The 12114-nt window shown below is 35.2% G+C and overlaps 1 protein-coding gene across 4 annotated transcripts in view; it reads right to left on the minus strand.

Annotated features, from left to right (window-relative positions):
- IFT80 (intraflagellar transport 80) overlaps window positions 1-12114 on the minus strand; it is a 117961-nt gene that overhangs the window by 84861 nt on the left and 20986 nt on the right. For 3 of the 4 annotated variants that reach the window (XR_013332542.1, XM_077753761.1, XM_077753759.1), the window contains 2 exons: window positions 8910-8999; window positions 8039-8176 (listed from right to left, as the gene is read on the minus strand). Coding sequence is in view for 3 of the 4 variants with exons in the window: in XM_077753761.1 (XP_077609887.1) it covers window positions 8039-8176; window positions 8910-8999 (228 nt within the window). In the remaining variant the exon portion in view is untranslated. The remainder of the gene's footprint in view (window positions 1-8038; window positions 8177-8909; window positions 9000-12114) is intronic. The other variant, XM_077753760.1, reaches the window with a different exon arrangement.

Consider the following 12114-nt stretch of genomic DNA (forward strand, 5'->3'; position numbering starts at 1 on the left):
AAGGAGAACTACAGGCCAATTACCCTGATGAACATGGATGCAAAAAATTCTAAACAAGATACTAGCCAACCAGATCCAACAATACATTAAAAGAATTATTCACCACAATCAAGTGGGATTTATTCTTGGGATGCAGGGCTGGTTCATTATCTGCCAATCAATCAATGTGACACATCACATTAATCAGTGAAAGGATAAGAATCACATGATCCTCTCAATAGATGCAGAGAAAGCATTAGACAAAATACAGCATCCTTTCTTGATAAAAGTCCTCAAGAAAGAAACCTCATGAAAGAAACTGAAGAAGACACAAAGAAATGGAAAAACATTCCATGCTCATGGATTGGAAGAACAAATATTGTTAAAATATCAATACTACCCAAAGCAATCTACATATTCAATGCAATCCCTATCAAAATAACACCAGCATTCTTCACAGAGCTAGAACAAACAATCCTAAAATTTGTACAGAACCAGAAAAGACCCGAAATAACCAAAGCAATCCTGAAAAAGAAAACCCAAACTGGAGGCATCACAATTCCAAACTTTAAGTTGTATTACAAAGCTGGAATCATCAAGACAGTAAGGTACTGGCACAAGAACAGACAGACCAATGGAACAGAATAGAGAACCCAGAAAAGGATCCACAAATGCATGGCCAGCTAATCTTTGACAAAATAGGAAAGAATACCCAGTGGAATAAAGACAGTCTCGTTAGCAAGTGGTGTTGAGAAAACTGGACAGCAACATGCAGAGGAATGAAACTGGACCACTTTCTGACACCATACACAAAAATAAACTCAAAATGGATGAAAAACCTAAATGTACGATAGGAAGTCATCAAAATCGACAGGAGAAAACAGACAACAACCTCTTTGACCTCATCTGCCACAGCTTCTTACTTGACATGTTTCTGGAAGCAAAGGAAACAAGCAAAAATGAACTACTGGGACCTTACCAAGATAAAAAGCTTCTTTCTGCACAGTGAAGGAAACAATCAGAAAAACTAAGCAATGGATGTAATAGGAGAAGATATTTGCAAATGACATATCAGAGAAAGGGATAGTATCCAAAATCTATAAACTTGTCAAACTCAACACCCAAAAGACAAATCCAGTGAAGAAATGGGCAAAAGACATGAATAGACACTTTTCTGAAGAAGACACCCAGATAACTAACAGACACATGAAAAAACAATCAACATCATTCATTATCAGAAAAATGCAAATCAAAACCACAATGGGAAACCATCTCACACCAGTCAGAATGGCTAAAATTAACAACTCAGGTTACAATAGATGCTGGTGAGGATGCAGAGAAAGAAGAACTCTTTTGCACTGCTGGTGGGAATACAAACTGGTGCAGCCACTCTGGAAAACAGTATGGAGGTTCCTCAAAAAATTAAAAATAGAACTACCTTATGACCCAGCAATTGCACTACTAGGTACTTATCCAAAGGATACAGGAAGGCTGTTTCAAAGGGGCACATGCACCCCAATTTTTATAGCAGCACTATTTTATAGCAGCACTACAATAGCCAAAGTATGGAAAGAGCCCAAATGTCCATCGGCAGATGAAAGGATAAAGAATATGTGGTATATATGTGCCATGGAATATTACTTGGTCATCAAAAAGAATGAAATCTTGCCATTTACAACAATATAGGTAGAACTGCAGTGTATTATTCTAAGCAAAATAAGTCAGAGAAAAACAAATATCATATGATTTCACTCATATGTAAAATTTAAGAAACAACACAAATGAACATAAGGGCAGGGAAGCAGAAATAACATAAAAACAGGCTGACAAACCATAAGAGACAAAATCAGAGAAGAAACTGAGGGTTACTGGGTTGTGTTAAGTGAGGGGATGTGCTAAATGGCAAGGGGCATTAAGGAGGTCACTTGTTAGAATGAGCGCTGGTGTTATAAGTGATGAATCACTAAATTCTATTCCCGAAATCATTATTACACTATATGTTAACTAAGTTGGATTCAAATTAAAAAAGAAAGAAAGAAAGAAAGAAATCTGAGGGGGGAAAAATTGAAAAAATATGAATAGAGCCTTTTTGACCTGTGGAACCTTATCAAAGGTCTAACATTCATAACTGGACTTCCAGCAGGGGAGGGAAGAAAGAATGGGACAGAAAAAACTCTGAAAAAAAAAAGCCCACAATTTCTGCAAATTAGGTGAAATCATAAAATTATATATTCAAGAAGTACAGAGAACCCCAAATAAGACAAAAACAAAACCATATACTATCAAACTGTTGGAAACCAAAGATAAAGAGAAAATATGCAAAGCACCCAGAGCTAAATATCACTTTATATTCAGGAGAGTGATGATACAAATAGTCATTCATTTCTCAGCAAAAACAACAAAAACCAAAAGAAAATGGGACAATATTTTTAAAGTGCTCAAAGGAAAAAAACAAAACAACAAATAAAGCTCTGTCAACTCAGAATTCTAAATCCAGTGAACATGTCCTACAAGGATGAAGTAGAAACAGACATTTTTGGACAAAATAAAAGTAAGAAAATTCTTAACCAGCAAATGTATGCTAAGAGATATGCCTGAAGGAAGATTTTTAGGCTGAAGGAAAATTAAATTAGATGAAAACTAGGATCTTCAGGAAGAAATGAAGAACACTAGAAATGTTGAACATGTAGGTGAATATAAGAATACCTTTATTCTCCTAATTTCTTTAAAATGAATATGACTTTCAAAGTAAAAACTATAACATGCTGCGTGATGTAATACAACAACTATAGCATAAACGAGAAGTAGTTAAACGGAGCCATATGTGATGTATGGGCACTCTCCACAATAGCTAAAACATGGAAAGAGCCTAAGTGTCCATCAACANAGCCATATGGATACAAATTCTTATATTTTCCACAAAACGGTATAATATTAATTCCAAGTAGTATATGAGACAAAATAAGCACCAAGTAATGTCCACTCTCTCTAGGCAAAGGACCAGGCAGAAGGGGGCCCTGCAGAATGAAATCCTTTTGACATAACTACCCTACTGTACTACCCTACTACCCTACCCACACACCATGAAAGAGACCATGGCACTCTCCTTACAGTGCATGCTATAGAGATAGTGGGATGGAACCTTATGGAACATTCCCACTCTGCACCCAAAGAGCAGNACCTACTCGGGCACACACCATGAAAGAGACCATGGCACTCTCCCTACAGTGCATGCTATAGAGATAGTGGGATGGAACCTTATGGAACATTCCCACTCTGCACCCAAAGANCTACAAACTTTGAGATCATTACCTAAAGCTGAAATCCGAAACTCAACTGACCGAGCCACCTACACACACCTGAAGCTTATTTTCTTTTAATGTTTATTTATTTATTTTGAGAGAGAAAGAGGAAATGAGTGAGGGAGACGCAGAGAGAGAGAGAGAGAGATTGAGAGAGAGAGAGAGAGAGAGAGAGAGAGAGAGAGAATCCCAAGCAGGCTCCAGGCTCAGCACGGAGTCTGACAAGCCTGACAGAGAGATCAGTACCATGAACCTGAGATCATGCCCGGAGCCAAAATTAAGAGTTAAATGCTTAACCGACTGAGCCACCCAGACATCCCTCTCTGAAGCTTATTAGGTAAAATTACTATCTAATTTTTGTTAAGGAATCCTAGGTAAGAATTTTTAATAAAATGTTACGAAATACTGCATTCAACTAAAAATTTGTGAAGAGCTCTCAAAATAGAAATCTGATAAATGTGTAGCAAATGTGGGGGTATAGATTATTCCTAAGGACCAGATTCTTATATCTAATATTAAAATTCTTCCACAAAATCTGGCTCTAGATAAATGATTACTACTATTTAAACTTTAAGTTGCAGATTATGAGAGAAACAAAAAAGAAATAAGGAGATAAGAGTGACATTTCCAGGTTGAAGAGAACACGTAATTCTTTTTTTATGTTTATTTATTTTGAAAGAGAGAGAGAGGGAAGGAGGGGGAGAGGGAGAGGGAGGGAGAGGGAGGGAGAGAGAGAGAGAGAGCAAGCAGGCACAAGCAGGGGAGGGGAAGAGAGAGAAAGGAAACAGAGAATCTCAAGCAGGCTGCACGCTGTCAGTGCAGAGCCCAATGAGCGGCTCGAACCCATGAATTGTGAGATCATGACCCACGCCAAAATCAAAAGCTAGATGCTTTAACCCACTGAACCACACAGGCACCTTTGTAGTTATTTCTCAAAAGAAGCCTTGGCAGGTTTTTTTCAAGAGATAAACAAATTTGTGAGAAAAGCATCCAACACCAGCTGAGTTAAATTTTTGGCCCTAAGTTGATACCACTCACTTGGTAAGTAGAAAAGATGAGGAATTTCAAAAGGTATTGACCTTCTTACCTTTCATTACACTAACCTGCCTTAACCCTCCAAATGATTAGTTCCCATTTTCTAGGAGACTATAATTAAATAACTGATTGCATAATCAATCATTTAATATCTGTCTTAGCAACAAGAGAGTAAACTCCACAGTTTACTCCACAGAGGCAATATCCACTCGTCATTTTTTTAAAGATGTGATTCATCACATTACAAATGGGGCCCAAGAATCTGCATTTTAGCAATGCCCCAGGTGATACTTATGAATAATAAAATTTAAGTAACTTGTTTTATAACTGTAATAATTGCACAGGGATATTAATAAAAGTATATCACACAAAGCCAGTACAAATCATACCACACCATAAGAAGGTGTTATCCTCAGACCAGCACCCAGACAATAAGTTACTCAAATCGAAATCCAAGTAATTATTCTTGACTCTTCTATTATTTATGGTTTTTTAATGTTTCTTTATTTTTGAGAGAGAGAGAGAGCACAAGCATGAGTCGGGCAGAGACAGAGGGACACACAGAATCTGAAGCAAGCTCCAGGCTCTGAGCTATCAGCACAGAGCCCAACATGTGGCTCGAAATCATGAACCAGGAGATCATGACCTAAACTGAAGTTGGATGCTTAACCAACTGAGCCACCCAGGTGCTCCAGACTCTTCCCACTTTTTATAGCAAGAGTTCATCTCCTGAATCTGTCCACTTCTTCCCTATTCCTTATCATTCAGGACAACATCACTTTTTTATCCTACTGCAAAAACCTTTAATTAGCCATCTTGTCTACAGTCTACTATCCCTCTAATTCGTCCCTGCTGACCTCAGAGTACACTTCCCTAAAAATGCCAAATCTGATAAGGTCATTACTTAAAGTGGAACAGTGGCCCACTACTGCATGAGGATAAAGAGCAAACTACTTTTAATTTTTCTAACAGACTATAATTCCTTGCCCTCACATGTTCTGTTTCCTCTCCTGTGCCCCTGTTCCTTTGATACCAAAGCAATCTTTCCAGTATTTGAATACTATGTTGTTACTACCCACCACCTATGGCTCTTTACTAACACACACACCAGTTTTCCAATTTCATTGTTTTAGCTGTTGAAAGTACATCTTATTTTGATGTTCAAATAGCAAAACTGATTAATGTAGCACTTTTCTGGTTTTAGCTGGAGAAGATGACTAGAAACTCAACACCCTCACCTCTTTTCCACCCACCCTACAGCAACTCTTAAGAGTGCTCCCCATAAAATAATTTGATTTTTAAAAGCTAGACTCTTTTGGGGCGCCTGGGTGGCTCAGTCAGCTAAGCGTTAGACTTCGGCTCAGGTCATGATCTCACGGGTCATGGGTTCAAGCCCCGCATCAGGCTTGGTGCTGACAGCTATCTCAAAGCCTGGAGCCTACTTCCGATTCTGTGTCTCCCTCTCTCTCTGACCCTCCCCTGCTCACGCTGTCTCTATCTCTCTGTCTCAGAAATAAATAAACATTAAAAAAAAAAAGCTAGACTCTTTTACATGGTACATGGCAAACACAGATCTGGTCGAAGAGTATCTTATCTCCTGGTATTATCCCAAGCAAAATCTTATTGAGATTGTACAAAAGGCACCATATTAGGATATACAAAAGGTTCCTTCTGTCTGCAACTCTCTTTTCCCAACTTGTCTCCTTGAAGAACTACTAATTCTTCAAGTATCAACTCTCCAATCAATATTCAAAAATTAAGCTCTGTCACACCTGCACAGGGCTTGCAAAAAATAAACCTCTTGTATAGCATTTACCATACCGTACTATGAGTCTTATACCTGATTCTCTATTAGACTGTCATAACTTGAGTGAAAATCTTTACATCTCTCTATCCCCAGTTTCTAAAATACTCTCCAATGAGCAGTATACAATGGGCAGTATACAAGTAACATCTATTGAATAAAAGAAAAAATATTTAAAATGCTACTCAAATCCTTTAAAAAATATTACATTATATTCAGTCTATTCAGTCAAATAATGTAAAAGAAAAATCCTTTTAGAAAGTTTAATTTTCCAGAATAGTTAAGATTATAATAATAGGTTTGGAATTTAATGAAGTAAGTCTTTAAACTCAGTTATTCAAATCAATTCAACACCCCACATTTTAAAATTTTTAAATATTTTCATCAAAATGGCAATTTAAATTATCATGCTTAAATCAACTTATTGGTGAATTATTGAGTATCTACTGTGTTATACAAATAACAGAACCATTGAGCTGTGGGATCTTATAAACTCTCTAAGGAGTCAACAATAATATACATAAAATGAAAATGGAAAATATAAAAGCATAATACATTATGAAAATGAGTACATATTCTATAGACTTAGAATCATTGCTGAAAAATCGGCTAAAAATGAGATGATCTGATATAACATCTTGATGTTATAGCTAAAAAAAGAGAGACCTTAGGTGAGAGGAAGTTAGAAAAATAAATACCTATGGAAGATATTGGGGGAAAGGAAGTCAAACACAAGATGGGCCTTAAAGAATGGGTAGGGGGTGCCTGAGAGTCTGAGTCGGTTAAGCCTCCGACCTCAGCTCAGGTCATGATCTCATGGTTCATGGGTTCAAGCCCCATGTTGGTCCCTGTGCTTATATCCTGGAGCCTGCTGTGGATTCTGTGTCTCCCTCTCTCTCTGCCCTTCCCCTACTTGCACTCTCTCTCTCTCAAAAATAAACAAACATTAAAAAAAATATTTTAATGAGTACAATTCAGTAAATATAAGACAGAGGTGAGAGCATTCCATGAAAGGAAAACATAAGTAAGAATGTTAGTGATGGGCAGAGGAGATTCATGAGATTGATTTGAGCGCAGATACAAATTAGGGAGTTGTTGGGAAAAAGGACTAAATGGATTTTATGGCAGCAGGGTTCAGAGAGTTTCTAAAGCCAGGCAGAAGACTTCATATTTTATGTGACACAAAACAAGTAACCAGAAAACTTAATAGATCATTTATAAAGCTTTAATAATTCTAGGTTAACTGATTTATTTTGCATTCAACGAAAATAAGCCACAGAACAATTATGTGATTTTCTCTTAGTTAGGAATAGTATAGAATAACCCCACTCAAAACTAGCTGCTTCTGGAACACTTTGATGAAATAACTCATATTCAACTACAGTGGGTAAATGCTGTTGAGCAATGCTGTCTGCCTAATTTCTAAATAGAATTTGTATGAAGAGCACTCTCTCATGAGGAAAAAGTCCCCCATGTATTCAAACATGAATTCTTGACAAAAACCCAATTCCTCTGGCTTTAAGATGATCATTTTTAAAATTTACTATCAATTCCATACCAAACATATGCAACTAAAATTTCTAGACGAAACGTATTAACTGTTGAAAGTTTAAAATTGAACTCTCCCTATTGATTGGGTAGAAATTTTTAATACTTTAACTACTTCACCATCTTTCATAACCATGCTTAAAGTAAGTATTTCCAGAAGGAAAAATAGTAAAGAACATACCCATTCTTCAAACTGAACTTAAAGAGTTTGTATGGTCCCATAAATCTGGAATTGACTGAACCAGTATATTCAGAAAGATGCAGTCAAATGCATTTACTGAAAATATTTTTTAAAGATTGAGAACCAGATGTGCTGTGCATTACCACATTTATGATAGCACAGCTGTGACTGTTCACCATTATAACTTACCCCAGTTTTATCACACAAGCGTAAAGTATGAAACGATCCAACAGCAAATAATTCCCCATCTGGAGCCCAGGCAACTGAGGTAATAGGATGCTCATGAGGTTGTGAATTATACAGAGGGCGGCCATAACTATCCCATACCTAAAAAAGCCAATTAAAAAAAATCTTTTAGAACAGTCACCACATTATTACAAACAATTCTGTCCTAGAGTAAGGTATCAGTTAAAGACTTATAAATCATCACTTTATAATAACAGTAATTAAATGCCTTTACTATCACACGAGGGGAGAAAGCTATATTCTTTAAAACCTATATATTGCAAAAAATATTTTACAATAACATAATTTTCCAATTTCACTAAATCTTTGATTATTCATATAACCTACACACTCTGAGTCCTTTTAAATTTAATTATAAAGTTTTGACATGTTCAGTTTTTTGCTCAAATGTTTTTTGCTCAGTAAGTACACTATCAATTTCCCTATAAGTATTTCAATTAAATTTCCTCTAATTCCAGTTACATTAAATCTTATTCTTTATTATAAATGATTTTGGTCTAAAGCTGAATAATGTTTAATAAACCAGTAAAAATGATTTTTAAAACTTCAACTGAGTTGATTTAAATAGTCAGCAAAGCTAGAAGTTGTATTTACGTTGCTACTCATTAAATCAAATTCTATAGGTCAGTGAGATAGACCAATGAGAAAGTCAACACTTTAAAATACCACTTAAAATTATAAAATAACAATTTGTTGAATTATTATAGTTAAAAGATGTAGCTAAAGTGAAGGACTAAAAGAATATTCTTATATGCTGAATACTTTTCACCTAACTTCAATTCTTTCAACCAGGTGAGACTCAAACATTACATACCTTATATTTACAATCCTCACCAGCAGATAAAATTAGATCATTGACAGAGTTCCAATCTACTTTTAAAATAATGCCATCATGAGCTTTCCACTATGAGAAAAAAATAAGATATTAATTATAACTACAAGAGCACTGAAAAGTTTTTTGTTTGTTTATTTGTTTGTAGTAATAAAAGACATTTTGCCTAATAATTCTCTCATCCTGTCCTTGGAGAGTCTATCGTTCTTTCACAGCTGTTATGTATAATCTCATTTTCTTGTTTCATTTCTAATTTAAAGCAAAGAAAACACTTAGCATTATGACATCTACTATACAGCTTACATCTTTATAAATCTCTTCAGTTGTCTGGACTTCAGATGAAAAATCTCTTGCTGTTGAACTATTTCAAGCTTGACATATGTGATAACAATGCCATGAATCCAAATTTTGCTCTCTTTTATATAGTCGATCCAATTAAAGATAATGCCTTAATTCTTACTTACTAATACTTTTCTTTTTTTTTAACTTTTACTACATGATCATCTTCTTTAGTACTATGTTCATTCTTTTCTGCATATTTCCCTAAGCTTCATTCTCTTTACCTGCATGTCTCTAGTCACTGAACCCTATATGAAACTTCTACTGCATTTACCACATAACAAAAGGATATCTTCCACAGATATGTACATATTCTAAACACATATGTATAGAATGTCTACATATATATACATATGACATATATATATATGTCACCTAGAAATTGGCAATCTAGAAAGTAAGCATGGGGGCGCCTGGGTGGCTCAGTCGGTTAAGGGTCCAACTTCGGCTCAGGTCATGATCTCACGGTTCGTGGGTTCGAGCCCCGCGTCAGGCTCTGTGCTGACAGCCAGCTCAGAGCCTGGAGCCTGCTTCAGATTCTGTGTCTCCCTCTCTCTCTGCCCCTTCCCTGCTCCCTCTGTCTCTCTCTCTCTCAGAAATAAATAAAACATAAAAAAAAAAAAAAGAAAATAAGCATGGATGCTTTTGTGCTTTTTAAATACAATTCATGTGTCCATTTAGCTATTACCACATGTAATTAAAAAGCTATCCTTTACCATGTTTAGGCAGAATAATATAACTGAAAAAGAATTAATTTTCCTTGGAGAACATAAGGTACATTTTAATGTCTGAGCCAATTAACTTCACATCAAAGAGTAACCAACCAATGTTAAGGGCTCCACTGACTCTTCCCAACCTATTGTTCTTAATGTACACAGAGTACAATTAAATTAGGGTCAAATAAACTCTAAGAAGAAGCACTAATTCATAGCTTGCTTTATTCAAGATGTATAAAATGTGTACTCTCAAAAACAAATGTTTTGATAATATATTTCAAAAAGCAATAATTCACACAACTTACTGCCAAATTAATACAATGTCCTGAAATAAACTACAAGGACAAAAATAACAATACATAGACACAGATATGGGTATATATAGATACACACACAGAGATTCTCAAGAGTCTCCTTCAAAGCCGCAAAAATAAATTTTTGTATATTCAAAAGTCAGGAACAAAATACGATTTAAACTTTCCTTATACTATGATTTAGGATTATCAGTTTATACATTATATATATTTATATACTATACATAAGGCATAGACAGTTTTCAATTATATCTCCATGAATTGGGCAATTTGTGAAATTCCTCTGAACAACAAGTAAGCTCTTTGAGGGCAGGAACTATGTTCTTTTTCACTCTGCATTATGTCATACCTGGCATGGTACTTGGTATATAGTTATGTGTGCACTGCCTTTTTCACTGAATGAATAGATTAAAAAAAAAGTCTCCTCACTATACAACCAACTTCTGGGTCTCTAGAAGAGTCCCTAGAGCTTTTAAGGAAAATTAGGTATTTACTTTTAAACCATATCCCATAAGCAAGAATTAAGCATTTCTTTTTGTAGACAATCCAAATTTGAATATGAGTGTATGTCCAAGGAAAACTGCTACAGCTTTAGTTTACCAAAAAGAAAAAAAAAGAAAATTTGCATCAAGTCACTAATTATGCTTCAACTCCTCTTCCACTCTAGCTGAATTTTGACAATGGATACTTTTCTTTCCCTTAACTACATGCTGGCCCAAAAGTTCTATTAAACCACTAAACTATAATTTAACTTACCAATGGTAACATATAGTATCTTCCTGAGTTTCATTTATACAAGCCTAATTACAGGTAACTCCATAAATCACATAACTATAAACTAAAGATTCATCTTGCCTGTTTTGCTGTATAATTTCAAAGCAGATTTTCAGAGTCTGAGTGGTATGGAAGGACTTTGACTAAAGGCAGACCAAACTAGTTCTCTTTTGAAGCTTCTTCTGTTTGCCCCAATTCTTTACCTTAGTTGCCTAAGAGCAAGGACTTCTGTCTTTTATTTCTTGTTTGTCCCATAATTCTTAGCAGTATTCTATATGCAGTAAAAATGTAAATGCATGTTGACTTTATGAAATATATATAGCATAATCTACATAGAAGTTATTAATATGAAAACTCAATGTCATTTCTATATCCTTACTCCCCAAAATCTACTACCTACTCACTATTAAAGCTGATGCTGCTTCTTAAAGCATGTTTATACCCCTTGTAGTTGGTCAGTCTCTTAACACCAAACCCCTTATGCAAGACCTAGTTATTTCTACATCTTTTTTTCTGACATTCTTGGCTCTAATTTATTAGGGGCTGACTAAAAGGTAGAGATGACATAATAACTCATAGTAATATCTATAAGTAGTGAGTACTCTATTCTGAGTGCTTACTCTATGCATTCAATATGCTTATTGTATATACTGTTCTATGCACTTTGTGATTTAATTCATTTAATTTTCGCAACAATCTTACTGAGTATTAGCATCACAACTAAGAGATGAGAAAGCTGAGAATTAAAGATATTTTATAACTTGCCTAAAGTTACATTTAGGTAAATAAGTGAACATCTTGAAACCATGTGACTAACTCCAAAGCCTATATTTTCATTACCCCCACTACACTGTGTCATTATCAAAATAAAAAACGATTCGGCCTTTTAACACTGAAATCAAACATCAAAATCCTGAATATACGTTTAAGGTTTCCCATTAATTTGTCCTATTCTGACCTGTCTTAACTGCCACCATTGTTTTGCTTCCATATAATTGGTGAATTACATATACCTAATTTGTTCTAAACATTACATTCATGACC

This window comes from Crocuta crocuta, unplaced genomic scaffold (genome assembly GCF_008692635.1).
Source record: "Crocuta crocuta isolate KB4526 unplaced genomic scaffold, BGI_CrCroc_1.0 scaffold761, whole genome shotgun sequence".
Lineage (NCBI taxonomy): Eukaryota > Metazoa > Chordata > Mammalia > Carnivora > Hyaenidae > Crocuta > Crocuta crocuta.